This window comes from Staurois parvus, unplaced genomic scaffold (assembly GCF_062004578.1).
Source record: "Staurois parvus isolate SC_StPar_1 unplaced genomic scaffold, SC_StPar_1.0 ptg001328l, whole genome shotgun sequence".
Lineage (NCBI taxonomy): Eukaryota > Metazoa > Chordata > Amphibia > Anura > Ranidae > Staurois > Staurois parvus.
Genome location: NW_028319124.1, coordinates 4,746,143 through 4,766,451, shown reverse-complemented (window position 1 = coordinate 4,766,451; position 20,309 = coordinate 4,746,143). Strand labels below are relative to the sequence as shown.

General features: G+C 45.6%; 1 protein-coding gene across 4 annotated transcripts in view; it reads right to left on the bottom strand.

Annotated features, from left to right (window-relative positions):
- The window catches only part of TACC1 (transforming acidic coiled-coil containing protein 1), a 162,376-nt gene that overhangs the window by 101,155 nt on the left and 40,912 nt on the right, over positions 1–20,309 (bottom strand). For 2 of the 4 annotated variants that reach the window (XM_089661293.1, XM_089661297.1), the window contains exon 1: positions 13,594–13,937. The exons of 1 other annotated variant lie outside the window; for it this stretch is intronic. In XM_089661293.1, coding sequence (XP_089517419.1) covers positions 13,594–13,718 — 125 coding nt within the window. In that variant the 5' untranslated portion in view covers positions 13,719–13,937. Of the gene's footprint in view, positions 1–13,593; positions 13,938–20,309 lie in introns of those variants that run through there. One more of the 4 variants, XM_089661295.1, reaches the window with a different exon arrangement.

Sequence of the window (20,309 nt, the reverse complement as noted above, 5' to 3'; positions counted from 1 at the left end):
ATGTGGCCAGAGCACAGAAGTGCGCATCGAACAGGGCCCAAGGCTCGGGAATGTGTAATGCAAAGAGTGCAGTGCTCCGGGGTGCGTAATACACAGAGTTCAAGCCTTAGGAGTGTAAGGGCCTCTTTTTTCAGGCACAAGGGAGTATTGATGGTGTGTATTACACACCCCGGAGCACTGCACTCTTTGCATTACACATTCCCGAGCCTTGGGTCCTGTTCGATACACAGTTATGTGCCCTGGCCACATCCACAATTTTGCTCTGCGTCCTTTCTGTGCCACTTTGCTGCTCTCCTCTGGAGGACAGGGAGGTTGTGACAAGGGTAACATCTGTACCTGCATCTATTCTCTTGTAACTTGTAACTACCTCTTCTAACTACCTACAGTATATTGGAAAAAAGGGTAAATTAAACCAAAAAAAGTGTGTAATAAAATTTTTGGCTAATGCTTTGGCTTTTGACGTTCCTGTAGTTAACCATTGTTATGTAATGTTCAAATAGGGGCGGACTGACAACACATGGGGCCTCTGGGCAATAGGGGATCATGGGGCCCCTGTGTCCTTGTCCAAACTCAAAAAAGCCTATGAAAAAGATACCAGAGGCATCTCATGGGGCCCCCTACTGACCCTGGGTCCTCGGGCAGTGCCCGAGTTTCCAAATGGTCAGTCCGCCCCTGGTTCAAATACTTCATATAAATCTTTCAAAACAGAAAAAAGCAGCATTAGATTTCAGGAACAAAAAAAGAAGCATCATGGGGAGCGAAGGCAAAGCTCACATTGCTACAAAACCACTAAATGCACTTCCTCTCTCACATGAAAGCTGAAACAAAGAATAACGCCACTACAGCCTGGAGAGGACAATCACATCTACTGCTACATACAGAATGAGAATTCAGGGCCAAGTTAGATCTATGCATGTGTGTAGAGGTGTGGGGTTTTTCTTTGTAGTGTTAGGCAGGTACCTGTCATACATCAAGGTGTTTCCTTTATGCGTTGACATGTGTTTTGACATGCATTTTCAATGCTTTTTTGAATTTAGAATTTGGAGTGGGTAGGATTTAACAGCCATTGAGAATGGCTCATTAATACCTGTTTCCAACACTTCAAAATGCATGTTATGTGCATTCTGATGTACTGTCATTAACTTTGATGGGCCTCCCAACACAATAAGATGCAAAGAAAAATATAGAAATATCCTATTTTTCACAATGCACTGCACTGCAACACCGAGAGGGGAACAGAAACTATTTTTATTACCGTAAAACACAGGAATGTTAGCATGGCAGAATGCGTGCATTAAAACGCAACGGGACAAATAGATCCTCCCACTAGCCTCCTGCATTTGGTTTATCCACTTAGGCTCCATAACGTTTTACCCCCTTCATGACCAATATTTTTTACTTTCTGCTATAAAACATATCCAATAAAAAAAATTAAAATTTAGGCCAAAATGTATTCTGCAACATGCAAAAAGAAATAAAAAAAAAAAAAAAAAAAAATAATAATAAAAAAAAAATATATATATATATATATATATATATATATATATATATATATATATATACACACACATACATACATATACTGAAATTATTTATTCTTTTTTTTTATACTAGTAATGGTGGTGATCAGCGTTTTATAGTGTGACAGTGATAGTGTGGGGGACAATCTGACACTAACTGACACTGGGTGGGAGTCAACTGACACTGACATCACCAGTAACACTAATACAGTGATCAGTGAAAATACTATACACTGTCACTGTACTAATGATTATTATACGGGATTTATATAGCTCCAACGGTTTGCTCAGCGCTTTACAATATAAAGGGAGACAATACAGCAACAATAGTTCAATATAGGAGGGTTAGGAGGGCCCTGCTCCTTGGAGCTACTAATGACACTGGCTGGGAAGGGGTAACATCTAGGGCAGTGGTGGGCAACCTTTTTTTTCAACTGAGCCAAATCTCGCCAAAACCACGATTGAAATTTATTTTGAGAGCCACATTTTTAAAACTGAAAATACATCCCCCATATAGTAATTCATCCCCCATAGTAATTCATCCCCCATATAGTAATTCATCCCCCATAGTAATTCATCTCCCATATAGTAATTCATCCCCCATATAGTAATTCATCCCCCATAGTAATTCATCCCCCATATAGTAATTCATCCCCCATAGTAATTCATCCCCCACATAGTAATTAATCCCCCATATAGTAATTCATCCAACCATAGTAATTCATCCCCCATATAGTAATTCATCCCCCATATAGTAATTCATCCCCCATAGTAATTCATCCCTCATATAGTAATTCATCCCCCATATAGTAATTCATCCCCCATAGTAATTCATCTCCCATATAGTAATTCATCCCCCATAGTAATTCATCCCCCCTATAGTAATTCATCCCCCATAGTAATTCATCCCCCATAGTAATTCATCCCCCATAGTAATACATCCCCCATAGTAATTCATCCCCCATAGTAATTCATCCCCCATAGTAATTCATCCCCCGTATAGTAATTCATCCCCCATATAGTAATTCATCCCCTATAGTAATTCATCCCCCATATAGTAATTCATCCCCCATATAGTAATTCATCCCCCATATAGTAATTCATCCCCCCTATAGTAATTCATCCCCCATAGTAATTCATCCCCCATATAGTAATTCATCCCCCATATAGTAATTCATCCCCCCTATAGTAATTCATTCCCCATATTGTGTCAATTCACTTACCTTTGCTCCGCGCGTTCCTCTCGCCGTGTTCCCGCGCCGTTCCGGTCTTCAGGGCGGACTGTGAGAGGAGAGGAGTTCGTCACGCTGCCCCGCCTACATCCTGACAGCCAATGTTTGCCACGCTCCGCAGGCCGGATTAAAAGGTCCGCCGGGCCGTAGTTTGCCCATTGCTGGGCTAGCTGCAGAGTCCTGACTTTTGGGGCGGCCGCCCGAGAGGAGGGAGGGGAGCGGGCGCCCGGCACACAGAAGACCCTATTGCCTGTCACCTGGTGGGCAGTGTGCTCCGGAGCCGCAGCAAAGGTGAAAAAGAGCCGCATGCGGCTCTGGAGCCGCGGGTTGCCGACACCCGATCTAGGGGCTTAACTGTGTGACTAAGAATGTGTTATATGTCTAATGTGTGCTGCTGTTAACAAGAAATGTGGCTGTTTTTTCTCCTTGCTTTGCAGAGAGAGAAAAACAGCCACATGGCTGCCCCAAGTGCAGAGCCCTGTGTTATTAGTAAACACAGGGCTCTGTACTGTGATTCGCTAGAGCTGATCAGCAGGTCCCAGCCATAAATCTTTGTGTAGTACCAAATGAGCACGCACACTCCATACCCGGAAATGCTGGATCACGTACATGTATGTGATCCAGCGCAGAGTGGCCGCCCACCTGCAGTATAGAGTGTGCGTTCGGCAACTGGTTATTTAAGCACAGGACAAATTATCTGGGTAGTATTTACAAACCTTTTGCTTCCCATAGCAAGTTCTCCTGTGTTATGTAATTGTATTTACGTGCATTCAGGGGATCTGATCTGCTCCTGGGTGCACAGTATTCTATTTTCTCTAAACACAGCTAAACTGAATACACCTAAATGCAGGCAAATGTACAGTGTGAATTATACCATTTGGGCCTCATTCACACTAATGTACTACAGCGTACCGTGCAGTCGCTGCAACCCATCTGACATGAATGCGATTGTCTGCGCAGGGATGCACGCTACACCTTTGCAGGTGAACACAGCCCTCCCACGGGTGTATGCTACAGTACGCCTGTGTGAACGAGGGCTTAAAATCAATGCGTGCATTTAGAAATGTCCTCTAAACACATAAAAATGCATGTATGTCACCGCCAGTGTGAATAAGGCCTTATAACCTCATTGTCAACAGTCTTGTTTTGTTCCCCTTGCTATGTGTCCATACTGCCTCACAGTCCACTAAGGTTCCAGTAATGATGTGTACGCCATGACTCAGGGATGGCTCACAAAGACATTTGATGTGGATTAAGGTTACACAGGGCCCGGCAGACCTGCTGTGTAACACAGAGCATTGGAATTGCAGCTGTTGCTTGCCCTGACCTCATACAATCCACCCTGAGGTGACCAGGTGACACTCAGAGTGACACGAGGACACAAGTGTGACTTGTCCCTTCAGGAGTTTGTTCCTAAGCAGGTTCAGAAACGCTTGTATGAAACTTAGCATGATGTTATAAAATGAATCTAAGCTGTGAAGGGCACAGCTATAACCAGCTTCATCTAAACCCAAGAACAAAAATGTAATATAGGGCAGGTTACCAGCCCTTAGGTGTGGTGGCTGCATAAAGCTGGCCATAGAAGGGTCGAAACTCTGCTGGTTCAGCAGGGACCTGCCGAGATTCAATTTATCTATGGACAGGCTGGCTGTACTGAAGTCGATCGACTGACTTCAGTACAACCAGCCTGTGAGATCACTGTCGGCAGCTATAGGTGCCAGCAGTGATCATTGTGTTCTACAGGCAGAACATATGCTGTGGGAGGGATTCCCCCATCAACAATGACTGCATAGATGGTGGAATCAAGCAATTTTCTTTCTTTCCACTTTGGGACTCCAAAGTAGCCACTCATAACATGGGTTCCTCCAGAGGTTGCTAGAAGTTCCTTGAACTGTGGCTGATTGACCTCCCATCAAATTGTGCCTGCATAGTTCGAGTCCAATGACAACTGGCAGAGCCAGCGGCATATCATCAATGATCTTTTCAGCTATCTGTAAGGATGACAATCTGACCAACAAACATCAGGGGAGCAGTCTTCTCCCGGACCACCAAAATATAAGGAGGCAGTCTTCTCCCGGACCACCAAAGTAAGGAGGCATTCTTCTCCCAGACCACCAATGTAAGGAGGCATGCTTCTCCCGGACCACCAATGTAAGGAGGCATTCTTCTCCCTGACCACCAATGTAAGGAGGCATTCTTCTCCCTGACCACCAATGTAAGGAGGCATTCTTCTCCCTGACCACCAATGTAAGGAGGCATTCTTCTCCCTGACCACCAATGTAAGGAGGCATTCTTCTCCCTGACCACCAATGTAAGGAGGCATTCTTCTCCCTGACCACCAATGTAAGGAGGCATTCTTCTCCCTGACCTCCAATGTAAGGAGGCATTCTTCTCCCTGACCTCCAATGTAAGGAGGCATTCTTCTCCCTGACCTCCAATGTAAGCAGGCATTCTTCTCCCTGACCTCCAATGTAAGCAGGCATTCTTCTCCCTGACCTCCAATGTAAGGAGGCATTCTTCTCCCGGACCACCAATGTAAGGAGGCATTCTTCTCCCGGACCACCAATGTAAAGAGGCATTCTTCTCCCGGACCACCAATGTAAGGAGGCATTCTTCTCACGGACCACCAATGTAAGGAGGCATTCTTTTCACGGACCACCAATGTAAGGAGGCATTCTTCTCACGGACCACCAATGTAAGGAGGCATTCTTCTCACGGACCACCAATGTAAGGAGGCATTCTTCTCACGGACCACCAATGTAAGGAGGCGATCTTCTCCCTGAGCACCAATGTAAGGAGGCATTCTTCTCCCTGAGCACCAATGTAAGGAGGCATTCTTCTCCCTGAGCACCAATGTAAGGAGGCATTCTTCTCAAGGACCACCAATGTAAGGAGGCATTCTTCTCACAGACCACTAATGTAAGGAAGCATTCTTCTCTCTGACCACCAATGATGTAAGGAGGCACTCTTCTCACTGACCACTAATGTAAGGAAGCATTCTTCTCTCTGACCACCAATGATGTAAGGAGGCACTCTTCTCACTGACCACTACTGTGAGGAGACATTGTTCTCACGGACCACCAGTGTCAGGAGACCAGTCTTCCCTCTGACCACCAATGCAGGGGTATTCTTCTCACTGACCACCAATGTAAAAGCCTTTGTTCACATTGACCACCAATGTAAAGAGCATTCTTCATACCGAACACTGATGTAAGGGGGGGGGGAGGAGAGGATTCTTCCCACTGGTCAACAATGTAAGGGGGCATTCTTCCAATGATCACCAATGTAAGGGGGTGGGGGGAATTCTTCCCACTGGCCAACGGGGGGGCATTATACCCGCTGACCAGCACCGTAAGGGCATTATTCCCTCTGACCACTAATTTAAGGAGTGACCTACCCACTGACCACAAATAAATTAAGTTTCACAGGGGCTTGACAATTATTTCAAGTGTCTTTCGAAGGCTGCTCCAAAGGAAAGATTTTGGTAGAAACCTGAGGACAGCAGCTGTGAGATTTAGTAGTGTTACCATAGAACCGTTGGTGGTTAGTGACATTTCCTTCCTATGAAGATGAGGATATTGTCTCTGGTAAACATCAAGTTCTGCACATGCGGAGTCTGTGTGGTTACGATTTGGGGAAGTCATAAAAAGAACCTCCTATCAACCAAGGAGGTGTTCATAAATACTAGGCCACATGGTGATCAGAGGACAGTCCGGGTAAACAGACTTCACCGTCTGTTCTCAGAAATCGGAAATATTTTGCATGTTTATCCAACCTGTCACAACCTGCATTCACACACTGAAATCCTATCCTCAGCCTGAGCTACAAGGACAACACAAGCCTGATATGAGCACCATCCACACACAGCTGTCCCCTTCAGGGCATGCAAAGCTGGCTGGCAAGGTTCAGGGCTCATTCACACCACATCCGTTGGGCTGTATTGCTCTACACAGGTCTAATGCAACGACAACCTAGAAACACAGTGAGGGCGATTCAGTAAGGCATTTGTGACACATTGCTAGCAGTAAGCATGTAGTCAACAGCCTTTCGACAAATGCGTGAAAAACCTGTAACATTTTCATTGATAGTTTTGGACGCATGCAACAAATTCAAGTAGTTCTTATATGCGACGCATATTATTATTATTATTATTATTATTATACAGTATTTATAAAGTGCCAATAGTTCACTCAGCGCTGTACAATACAAAGGGGGACAGAACATGTGACAGAACAATACCAATACAATGCAAAACATGAGGGGATCGAGGGCCCTGCTCTTTCGAGCTTACAATCTAGGAGGGAGGGGATGGTGGCACAGGAGGAGATAGCTGTGGGGGATGGAGTGGTAGGAAGAGTGGAGGAGGTCGGCAAGTTAGCAGGGGGTGGGGTAGGCTTCCTTGAAGAGATGGGTTTTCAGGGTGTGCCTAAAGGAGAGGAGAGTGGGTGATAATCTGATGGGTTGGGGCAGGGAGTTCCAGAGGATGGGTGACACCCTGGAGAAGTCCTAGAGGCATAGTGCTGTTGTTGCAACAAATCCATAAACATATGGAGGTAAATGAGATCCCTTCCATTTTGGAATAAGTTCTGTCTCATGTGTAGTTACTGTTTGGCATTTTTGTGATAATTCTGCAACAAAAAACGTATCTTAAACTGATATCTGAAATGTTTCTATAAAGCCTCGTTCACATTTTGACATGCGATTCTGCATGTCGCATAGGGTATCCCATTCACTTGATGGGCTGCCCTACGCACATTTGTCACCCGAAAAGAAGCTTCTGCTCCTTTATGGGCAACCAGCTTTGCGCAATTTGTAAATACGTGGTTGCCGTGATTGCCGCATTACCATCGCAGCAGAATCACATCCCATTTGGGATGCCATTGAAGGATAATGGCAACCAAGCACGATGCTGCAAATGCCATGCAAGTTGGGGTCCCAAATTGTGAGATTTGAATGGGGCCTTAGTCTCCAAACTATTCCAGCTTCCCTGCCTGTACCATTCTGCCACTTTGCAGGAGAGAGGCTTGCAACAGTTGTATCAGCATTGACAAGGACATAAATTTGTCGCAAGTCCCACCATTTGTCGCACTACCATAAGACTGATTTCTAAAGAGTATGTATAACACTCTTTGGCCTTTTTTTTTTGCACTTGCTGAGCAGCGTTTTTACCACCCCCCAACCACTTCCCCATATGATACAAAGGCAGAGGACAGGGGTATACATATGCTGTGACTATGATGCTATATACAGTTGCAAGAAAAAGTATGTGAACCCCTTGGGATTACGTGGAGTTTTGCATGAATTGGGCATAAAATGTGCTCTGAACGTCATCTAAGTCACAACAATAGAAGAACACAGTCTGCTGAACATAATACTACACAAACATTAGATGTTGCCATGGTTTAATTGCACATAACATGTAAACATTCACAGTGCAGGGAGGAAAACGTATGTGAGGCCCTAGCTTAATGACTTCTCCCAGAGCTAATTGGAGCCAGGAGTGAGCCAACCTTGACTCCAATCAGTGTGATGATATTGGATGTGTTGCTGACAGCTGTCCTGCCCTTAAAAAACACACATCTGTTTTGGGTTTACTGGTTTCAAGAAGCACTGTCTGATGTGAACCATGCCTCGCAGAAAAGAGCTCTCAGAAGACCTACGATCAAGAATTGTTGACTTGCATGAAGCTGGAAAGGGTTACAAAAGTATCTCCAAAAGCCTTGATGTTCATGTGTCCACGGTAAGACAGACTGTCTACAAATGGAGAAAGTTTTGCACTGCTGCTACTCTCAGACGTTCAGAGCACATTTTATGCCCAATTCATGCAAAACTCCACGTAATCCCAAGGGGTTCACATACGTTTTCTTGCAACTGTATTGCGATATGGCAAATATCACCCTTTCTGTTGCATTTGGTGGCCAGTACCTCCTGCTGATTGCAAGCAATTCAACTGAGTGGGGCCATCCCGCAACTGTGTGCAATGAATGTAGTTGATGCATGGTGGTGCAAGATTTAGGGAGTTAAAACGAGTGATGAGGAGGTGACATAATGCCTCTTCACCATCTGTCAGATGCCAACAAGGTTGCTGCATGGTGGTGCAGGGTTTAGAGGGTTAGAGCAGGTGGTGAACAGGCAGCAGAACACCTCACCGTCTGTCAGCTGCCAATGAGGATCGCTCTTCAGAGGGAAACACAAGTGTAAACAAGCCCTTTAATAATTCAAAGGGATTATTTTCCATGGGCCCAGCTCATACTAACGCACTGCATCGATGTACGCTGGATGAAAATGGAAAATGCTTGATTTAAAAGCAGCACAACCTTGCTACAACACATCTCAGCAGGCCGCAGCACACGTTAAGAAATATAAAATAAAGTACACTGTTCAAAAACATGAAAGGAACGCTCTGAAAACACATCAGATCTCAATGGGGAACAATCTCCTGCTGGATCTCTATACTGATATAGACTGGGTAATGTGTTAGGGATGTAAGGATGCCCCATCGTTTGATGCAAAGGAAAGTTATCAGCCTACAGAGGACTGATAACTTTACAGAGAATTCAAAGACACCCCGAAAATCAAAGTGAAAAAATGATGCAGCAGTCTAGTCCATTTTGCTGAGATTTCATTGCAGCAACTCAAAATGGTCCTCAGTAGTTTGTATGGCCCCCACCTGCTTGTATGCATGCCTGATAATGTCGGCGGAGGCTCCTAATGAGACGACGGATGGTGTCCTGGGGTATTTCCTCCCAGATCTGGACCAGGGCCTCACTGAGCTCCTGGACAGTCTGAGGTGCACCTTGGCGGCGTCGGGTGGACAGAAACATGATATCCCAGAGGTGTTCTATTGGATTTAGGTCAGGTTAGCGTGTGGGATATTCAATTGGTATCAATTCCTTCATCCTCCAGGAACTGCCTGTATACTCTCACCATATGAGGCCGTGCATTGTCATGCACCAGGAGGAACCCAGGACCCACTGCACCAGTGTAGGGTCTCAGAATGGCTCCAAGGATTTAATCCTGAAACCTAATGGCAGTCAGGGTGCAATTGTGTAGCCTGTAGAGGTCTGTGCGTCCCTCCATGGATTTGCCTCCCCAGACCATCACTGACCCACCACCAAAAGGGTCATGCTGAACGATGTTACAGGCAGCATAACGTTCTCCATGCCTTCTCCAGACCCTTTCACGTCTGTCACATGTGCTCAGGGTGAACATGCTCTCATCTGTGAAAAGCACAGGGCGCTAGTGGTGGACCTGCCAATTCTGGTGTTCAATGGCAAATGCCAATCGAGCTCTATGGTGCCAGGCAGTGAGCACAGGGCCCACTAGAGGATGTCGGGCCCTCAGGCCACCCTCATGAAGGCTGTTTCTATTTGTTTGGTCAGAGACATTCACACCAGTGGCCTGCTGGAGGTCATTTTGTAGGGCTCTGGCAGTGCTCATCTTGTTCCTCCTTGCACAAAGGAGGGGATAGCATCCCTGTTGATGGGTTAAGGACCTTCTACGGCCCTGTCCAGCTCTCCTAGAGTAATTGCCTGTCTCCTGGAATCTCCTCCATGCTCTTGAGACTGTGCTGGGAGACACAGTAAACCTTCTGGCAATGGAGTGATGTGCCATCCTAGAGGAGTTGGACTTCCTGTGCAACCTCTGTAGGGTCCAGGTATGGCCTCATGCTACCAGTAGTGACACTGACCCTAGCCAAATGCAAAACTAGTGAAAAACAGTCAGAAAAGATGAGTCGGGAAAAAATGTCAGTGGCGTCCTCCTGTAAAACCATTACTGTTTTGGGGGTCGTCTCATTATTGCACCAGTTAATTTCAATAACACCAAAAGCAGCTGAAACTAATTAACAACCCCCTCTGCTACTAAACTGACCAGATCAATATGCCAGGAGTTTCATTGACTTGATGCTAGACTAATAAAAAGTGTTCCTTTATTTTTTTGAGCAGTGTAAGCAAAGTCACATGGTGTGAATCTAGCCTCAGTAATGACTCTGGACCAGGGGCAAACTGACAACTCATGGGGCCCCCTGGCAATAGGGGATCATGGGGCCCCTGTGTCCTTGCCCAAACTCAAAAAAGCCTATGAAAAAAGTACCAGGGGCATCTCATGGGGCCCCCTACTGACCCTGGGCCCTCGGGCAATGCCCGAGTTTCCAAATGGTCAGTCCGCCCCTGCTCTGGACAGCCACCATCAAACCAAGACAATCAGCAATCTGCAAATGTTTGATTGGCCTGACTATGCAGCTTGGGAATCCAGTGAAAAATGATACGGGTCTCTGCCAATTGCAGAAATCTACACTCAAGAACCAAAAGAACAAGGATTCCCTGAACTGCCTGCTTTGTAAAAATGATTCACTCAAGTCTGCAAGTCATTATTATATCTCAACATTGATCATTGAGGGAGTCAAGGAAGAGCAGGCATGATAATCAGTATGGAAAGTGAGCCAATAAGAAAGCTTCTTGTTGCCCATAGCAACCGGCCTATAGCCGTCAGTCCTGCAGAGCAGAGTGGAAGCTGGAATACAGTTTCTGATGGGTTGCTATGGGCGACAAGCCACATTAGCACACTTTTCCCAGATACAAGCTCATCTGTCATCAAACTGGCAGAGAGGCCGACTGCGGTAGAGGGAAGCCTGCCTTGGCTGAGATACCAGCACTAGCAGAGTGATCAGAAGGCCTACAAGGCAACTTCAAATCACCATGGAAACTGATATCCTCAAAAATCATAGAAAAAGACAAAGAACTTCAAATCTGTTTTATTAAATGAAGCAAAAAAAAAAAAGATAGTTTTTGGATAGCCAATTCCTGATAAAGCTTTTACTGAGCAAACCTAACCAGGGCCACCGATAACCAGGACGTGCCCCAGCTACAAGGCAATAAAGGTGTTCATACTACGGACCGCATACAGCATGCCAATGTTTTACCAATAGATCAATAAATGAAAGAAGATCGCAGGTCTGCAAACAGTTGGTGAACACATATACTCATCACTGACCACTGAGGGAAACGAGGCAACAAATACACACAAGGCAATCTTTTTGTTGATCTAATAATCACATTTGTTTTGTGAAGTCTGCTGGACAGACAGTGAGATTTTTTTTTTTTTACAATTCAGCCCAGATTGAATGCAGCAAGCAGATGGTATTGTGTTGGCACCTTTACACATAAAAAAAATTAAAAAGATTTATATGAATTGTGATGATCATGTGCAGGAAACATCTACAAGGATTAGTACCTTTATACATTAAACAAATAAATATTAAAATTAATAAAAAAATAAAGATTTATGATAATAAAGGTTATGCATAAGCATAAAAACATGCACTTAAAAAGTGTATATGATGATAATGTATTATTTAAAAAAAAAATTATTATTTAGATTTCATATTTATGCATAATCTTTATCATCTTAACCTTATACATCTTTATTAATTGGTTTATTAACGATCACAGTGCCAATACATGTAGAGGTTACCTACACAATCTTTATCATCAGATACATTTTTTTTTTTTATAATGAACGTGCCAACCCAAGTAGATGTTTATATTTCTGTGGTGTAATTTGTATCAGTTGGCACCCTCATACATTAAAAAAAGGAAGTATAGGATTATGATGATAAAGATTATGTGTAAAACATCTACACTTGTTGAACTCTCATACATAGCAAACAATAAATAAATAAAAATAATGATGATAGGCATAGGAATATAACGTCTACATGCACCTCATACATAAAAAAAAAGATGAAAAAGGTGTATATGATGGAGGATAACAATTATGCATAAGAGTATAATCATCTACATCATGATAATCAAATCCATCTTTTTAAAAATATTAATGGGTACCAACATATGTAGATGTTTCCATCAAGTAATCTTTATAGTCATAATTCTATACATTTTTTTAAATATGTGAGGGTACCAACACATGTAGATGTTTAGATGCCTATTATTTTTTATAATGATGATGAATATGTATAGGATTATGTGTAGGCAACAACTATATCTATTGGCATCCTCATTTTCTTAAAAATATATATATGTGGTTATGATAAATATTCTGAATTAGCAACAATGTATCATTCTGTGATCTGCCAGTACTGCAGATGAGCTGGTGTCACTGATCATCAGCATTGTACAATTCAATTCATCCTCGGTGGGTGATCACAGTGACCAGTCCTCAGTGGGTGATCACAGCGACCCAGTCGCAGCGGGTGATCACAGTGACCCATCCTCAGTGGGTGATCACAGCGACCCATCCTCAGTGGGTGATCACAGCGCCCCATCCTCAGTGGGTGATCACAGCGCCCCATCCTCAGTGGGTGATCACAGCGCCCCATCCTCAGTGGGTGATCACAGCGCCCCATCCTCAGTGGGTGATCACAGCGCCCCATCCTCAGTGGGTGATCACAGCGCCCCATCCTCAGTGGGTGTTCACAGCGCCCCATCCTCAGTGGGTGATCACAGCGCCCCATCCTCAGTGGGTGATCACAGCGCCCCATCCTCAGTGGGTGATCACAGCGACCCATCCTCAATGGGTGACCACAGCGACCCATCCTCAATGGGTGACCACAGCGACCCATCCTCAATGGGTGATCACAGCGCCCCATCCTCAATGGGTGATCACAGCGCCCCATCCTCAGTGGGTGATCACAGTGACCATTCCTCAGTGGGTGATCACAGTGACCGATCCCCAATGGGTGATCACAGCACCCCATCCTCAGTGGGTGATCACAGCGCCCCATCCTCAGTGGGTGATCACAGTGACCGATCCCCAATGGGTGATCACAGTGACCCATTCTTAGTTGGGTGCATGCTAGGTGCTAGGGTCACACTACTCACCCAGACTCCTGTCCATGGTCATCCTCATCCTCAGTGCCCTCTTCTCCTGCTCCGCCTCTCACCGCTGACCAGGTCCATTTTGCCCACTGGACGGGTGACAACATCTGCCAGGGACTGAATGCCATGGTGCTTCAGTCTGATGGGTGCTGGTGATCCTTAGGACTCCTCTGTAGGGTGCTGGTTGGTGTTCAGTGCTGGGGATAGCACATGACAGCCCTGGGATGGGATCTTCCAGTGTATCCTCCCTCCCCAGACACAGCAGATCCAGCAGAGGAGGAGGATGGATGGTGGATGGATGGATGCCTGTGCTTACACTGGCTGTATCTGGGAATCAGCTGTCTGTGCTGTCTTTGCTCTCCTCCCCCTACAGACTGTACTACTAGAGCAGGGAGGCACCCATCCACACACTGATCTGCTGCAGGTTCCATCCCTGACACCCATCCCTGACACCCATCCCATACTACAGCCATCTACAAGCCTCCTATATGTCAGATCATATAGAATCCTGGTACTGATCCCCAGCACTGACTTCATAGCCTGCCACAGACTGCACTGACATCACCCAGCTGTTCCTATGACAGCACAGTATCACTGACAGTAAAGACTTCAAACTCTTACAAAAGTTTATGTTTTATGAAATAAAAATAAAAACAAGAAAGTTTCCAGCACCCCCCTCTCTGGTTTGTACTAATGGAGCCCAGAGAGGGTAGCCGGCAGCCTGCTCTGCAGTCTTTGTGACTATGCAGCATCAAGGATCCCCCTCTGGTGGAATGGTTCAGTCCCAGATTGAAGGGGAATTATGAGAGCAGAGAGAAGTCAGAGAGCAGTGTGAGGGGTGCAGAGTGCACAGCTGTCCAGGGTGATCTGGGCACAGAGAGAGCAGGACACCCAGCTGACACCTTCCCATTGTACTCCTATGATGGGATCAGCGTCCAGCCTTCACAGGACTGGATCCATTGTTTGGGGATCACAATGGAAGGGACTAGTTAGGCGGGAAAGGTGGACGTGTGCAGGGCCAGAAGCAGCCTCTTCCAGCTTCAATACAGACAATGGACAAAATCTCTGCTGTTACCCTAGGTTCACACCGAAGCGTTTTCCAGAAACGCAGCACAGACCATTTAACATGATTTCCAATGGGACAGATTCACATCTCTGCGTTTTCACCCGCTGTGTTTTTTTGGAAAGGGGCAAAGACTTTTTTGAACACAAAAAGTTGCGTTTTTGTTTCTATAGACTTCAATAGAAAAGCTGCATGTATTGCGTTTTTGCTGCGTTTGTAATGTGTTTTGCGTTTTCAATCTGCCTAGCAACAAGAAAAATAAAAAATGCAAATTGCAGTAAAAATGCGTAAAAAACGCAATGCATAAATGGCTCAAATGCAACCTGCACAGGTGTGAACCTAGCCTGAAAAAAATTGACGCGAATGGCCGTTTGCTGCGTTCAGAGACCGCTAAATGCCACCTCTGGAAGCAGAAACTCTCTGTGCTATGGCCGCATACAAACTGACCAATCAGCTGCCAAAGCTGCAGAAACACCAACGCAGGACACACACCATGTCAACGGTCAGTCAGAGGATCTATTTGCAAGCAGCCAACCAAATTAGCGGTTGTATGCGCACAGCGGCAGCACACACGACACAAACAGTGTGTGCAGGCAATGTTTAGAACCACTAAATCTACCAATGTCAATGTAATGCCTAACCCACACTGGCCAAGAAGCTGAACTCTCTTTCTTTTTAAATATATTCCTTAATGGCCAAAGAGGAGTCTACTTTTGTGCTCCTAATGCCTTTGCAAACCCAGTTATTACCTTGTAAAAGCAACAGTGCCATCAACACTGTGGTTTACATAGGCTGTGCAGAGAGCATAGCTGTGGGAGGGACCCAGCAGGCCCCACCCACTACAGAAAACTATAGGAGGGGGTGGAGACAAGACCAGTCACCCTGCACAAATAGAGAGCAGTAGTGACTTGTCTTTATTACAGGAATCTCCTGCGCAAAGGGAAAGTCTCACACCGGATTACTGCATAGATCTGGAAGAAATACTGAAAGCACACCGAGATTCAAGGAAGAATTCACATACCAAATGTATTTAGACAATATTTGTGTTCATCTGTAAAAAGTTTTAAAAGTTTTTATATTCATAAACATCCAGGGTGATCCTACCATAAAGATCATTGGTTAGGAATTTCCTGTTATGGGCCGACAACTATCTCCCATTTCTCTTGTATTTGTAGCACTACCCCTATAGGAGTTGCTGAAGAGTTGGGTCCCCCTATAGTCCTGCACAGCCAAGCAACAAGCATTTTCCACAGATTTACATTCTGTAGACAGTAAATAGTCCTTGAGCTCGGCTTTTATGTTTTATTAAGGGTGGTGGACTTGGATAGGGTAAGGGGTGTATGATATGCCCAAGGAACAGTAAACTGAAGTCCACAATAGGAAATTCTCTTCTAGGAGAGCTCTCCAGCCTCTCTTGGTGTACCACCCCAGACCCCAGATAAATCATCTTCTTTACCCAGCTATCTGGAGGAATCCCTGAGCAAGGAGATCCAGTGGCTGACTCTTGAAAGAGTTAACAGTTCCAGGTATGGAGCTAGTCAGGTTTCCCACCAGAATGCTCTTCCCCCTTAACAGGCCCAGGGAGTGTAGGATTACTCAGTCAGTCCTTGCCTGTGAGCTGGTTGGGTTGGTGGCTGCCTTCAGGCCTTCTGCTGGGCTGGCTCCTCCCCAGGTTCCACGGGTGGTCCTCCATCCAGGGACTGGTGAGACTGAGTGATCCTTCTTTCCAGGTCCTGGCCTTTAGGTAGACCCCATTACACTGGGCCCCCTTTCAGGCTCCTGCATCTCAGCCTTCCTCACATCTTCCACCTGAACTCTCCTGCTGTTGAGCAGGCTCAGCCACACTTAAAGGCTACCCTAGCCCAATGCCAAGCCTCCTACTTGGGGTTGGCCAAAGTCCCTTGAGTGTGTCAGCTCCTCCTCACCCCCTCCCACTGCTTCTAGAATCTTCTCCAAGATTCTAGAGCAGGGGGAGGTATCCAGGAACTGATCTGCAAAGCCTCTCAGCCCTGACCCAAATTTGACCCCGCTGACTATTTCCCCAGGCTGCTGCTCAGCCCTTCTAACTAATAATTAATAATTACCCCCCTCAGCTATGTAAAGGGATACTACATTTTATTAAGCTGTCACATTACGTATGCTTGGTCCACTGTTGTTACTATTAGGAAGTCTGCCCAGATTAAAGTCCAACTGCAAGAAACAGTAAAATTATCCCTTGCAGTAGGGGGGAGCCAGCAATTCAAGGGATACCTGCTTGTTTTATCTACTGCGGTGTGCTGCGGGGATGCTTCCAGGTCTGTGTAACTGATGTCTGCAATGGAAAGGTGAATCTGACCAGCACGCTCACTACACAGGTCGTGGTGTCCACTGAGCACTGCCACAGCTCAACAACTGAAACACCCACAAATCGGGCTTCAATTAGGGGAGAAGCGTAGAACAGGGAGGACAGGGAGCAAAGGAGAGCTTTTCTTTATAAAACACTAGCAGATCATTGGAGAGGCTGGGAGAGGTTAAAACTGACTGGTATTTTGTTTTTTCAACATCATGAGAGTCCTTTAAATGCCACACTCTAGCCAAAGTCACTCATTGATCTGGGACAGCCGGGGGGGGGGGGGGGGGTTGCAATTCCCTGATCTTTTACCCCATTGCCATCACTCTGCTATAAAAATGTTTTAGTTGCAGTCTGTGTCCCTATTGGGGAGATTTCCCTTTATTTATTTATTTTATTTCAGGTACTTATATAGTGCCGTCAATTTACGCAGTGCTTTACACATATATTGTACATTCACATCAGTCCCTAACCCTCAAGTGGTGTACAGTCTAAGGTCTACTTATATTTGGTTCTCCCACACTCCTCCTTGATCATCAACATTATTATTACACAGTATTTATATAGCGCTAAAAGATTTGCTCAGCGCTGTACATTATAGTGGGGGACAGAACATGAGACAATACAGTAACAAAACAATACACGAGGGGTTCGGGGGCCCTGCTCTTTCGAGCTTACAATCTAGGAGGGAGGGGATAGTGGTACAGGAGGAAGTGGCTGTGGGGGATGGAGTGGTGGGAGAAGAGGAGGAGATTGACTGTTAGGTGAGGGCGGGGTAGGCTTCCCTGAAGAGATGGGTTTTCAGAGTGCGCCTAAAGGTGAGGAGGGTAGGTGGCAGTCTGATGGATTGGGGTAGTGAGTTCCAGAGGATGGGGGAAGTCCTGGTGAAGTCCTGCAGTCGGGCGTGGGAGGTGGAGACCAGGGAGCTAGAAAGTAGGAGGTCTTGTGAGGAGTGAAGAGTACGGGTTGGGTGGTATTTGAGTATCAGGTCGGTGAGGTAGTTTGGGGCAGTGTTATGAATGGCTTTGTACGTCAATGTTAGTAGTTTGAATTTAATGCGTTGGGCAATCTGGAGCCAGTGGAGGGAATGACAGAGGGGGGTGGCAGAAGCGGAGCGGTTGGTGAGGTGGATGAGTCTGGCCGCTGAGTTCAGGATAGACTGAAGTGGGGACAGTCTGTGATGAGGTAGGCCGGTGAGAAGGGAGTTGCAGTAGTCCAGACGTGAGATAATAAGGGAGTGAATGAGTTGTTTAGTAGTGTCTGGGGTTAGGAACGGACGTATCTTGGAGATGTTGCGGAGGTGGAGCCTGCATGAGTTTGCCAACGATTGGACATGGGGTTGGAAGGACAGGTTTGAGTCTAGAGCAGGGGTGGGCAAACTTTTTGACTTGAGGGCCGCAATGGGTTCATATATTGGACCCGGGGGCCGGACCAAGAGTAGATGAATGATGTGTATGTGTCATCCATAGTAAGTATAGTAATATTCCCCCATAGTAAGCATAGTAATTAATCCCCCATATAGTAATTCATCCCCCATAGTAATTCATCCCCCATAGTAATTCATCCCCCATAGTAATTCATCCCCCATAGTAATTCATCCCCCATATAGTAATTCATCCCCCATAGTAATTCATCCCCCATAGTAATTCATCCCCCATATAGTAATTCATCCCCCATAGTAATTCATCCCCCATATAGTAATTCATCCCCCATATAGTAATTCATCCCCCCTATAGTAATTCATTCCCAATATTAATTCATCCCCCATAGTACTATTCCCCCCCAAGTAGTAAGCCAAGTCCCCCCTGTGTCAATTTACTTACCTTTGCTCCGTGCGTTCCTCTCGCCGTGTTCCCACGCCGTTCCGGTCTTCAGGGCGGACTGTGAGAGGAACCTAGCTCCTCTCACGTTCGTCATGGTGCCCCGCCTACACACATCCTGACAGCCAATGTATAACGCTCCGCGGGCCGGATTAAAAGGTCCGCCGGGCCGTATACGGCCCGCGGGCCGTAGTTTGCCCATTGCTGGTCTAGAGTGACACCTAGGACTTTGGCTTGTGGGGTGGAACTGATAGTGGCGTTGTTGGTCGTGATGGAGAGGGTGAGGGGGGAGCACGGGCTGGGGGGCAAATCAGGAGCTCGGTTTTGGAAAGGTGCTAATAAAGTCTTTTATTTTCATAACGTACCTTATTTTAGACTCAGTGATGTCATCACTGGGTCTCTGTACTTCTTTATGCAATGCAGCCAGATTAGATTTACTACCTGTTTCTCTGACCCTCTCTCACAGTGACAGGAAAGGAAATAAGGGGAAAGCCCCTCTCCTGCTGAGACACAGCAATAAAACCATTAAGTCCTCATGCACACTTGATGTTTTTACAGCCGCTGTTTTTTGACATTTTTTTCTACAGCCAGTAAACCCCCCAATATGTTGTCCTATGTGTCCATGCACACACAGACTGCAATTTTTGGCAGGGATGTTTTTTGGATGGAAAAAAAACCCAGAACTAGTGGGTTTCTAGAGGATGTTTTAGCTGTAAAAACTCTCTAACGCTGAAAAATGCAGAAAAACGCGGTTAAACGCCGCAAACCGGCATTTTTGGACTTTTTTTGACCACAGATAATTATTTTTTTTGTATAAAAAACACAAATGCAGAAAAATGCCACTAAACATTAATGCAAAAATGCTAAAAAAGTGTTTAACGTGACTTTACACAGCTAATGTTACCCGCGTTATCAAAACATCCCGTGTGCATGAGGACTAAAACCTGAAGGAGAAGTTCTAACCTATCCTCACTCTGAGCTCAACAATAAAAATAATGGGCCTCATACCCATGGTCTTATATGAATAAAGTGGACCTTCAACCAAAATTCACACTTAGTTTGCCTTGCCTTCTCCCCCCTCCCTCTCTCACATTTGGAAATTCATTTTGTATTTTTTTAAATGCTTTTTGCCTAGGCTTCAATGACATTCATGCAATCCCGCACTACCCCCCCCCCCCCCCCCATTCTGCATGTGTGCAGATGTGAGTCAGGGCTTCAGGTCCAGGGAGAGTCCTATAGTACATCTGCACATGCATGGATTTTCCCACACATGCGCAGTGATGGGCCCAAAGTTTGGCATATCTGCACATACTCTGAAAATCCCCCATGTGTGTGCACCAGAATAATATGGCCACATGCACACATGAACTCTCGCTGTTTAGCTCTCCTGGCTGCAGAAACCGTGGTACCGTGTTTAGCTGCATTTAGCTATATATAGTGCTTGGACATTTAGCCTGGGTTCACATATATCCAGTGCGGTATATCACATGTGATTCGCACAGGAACT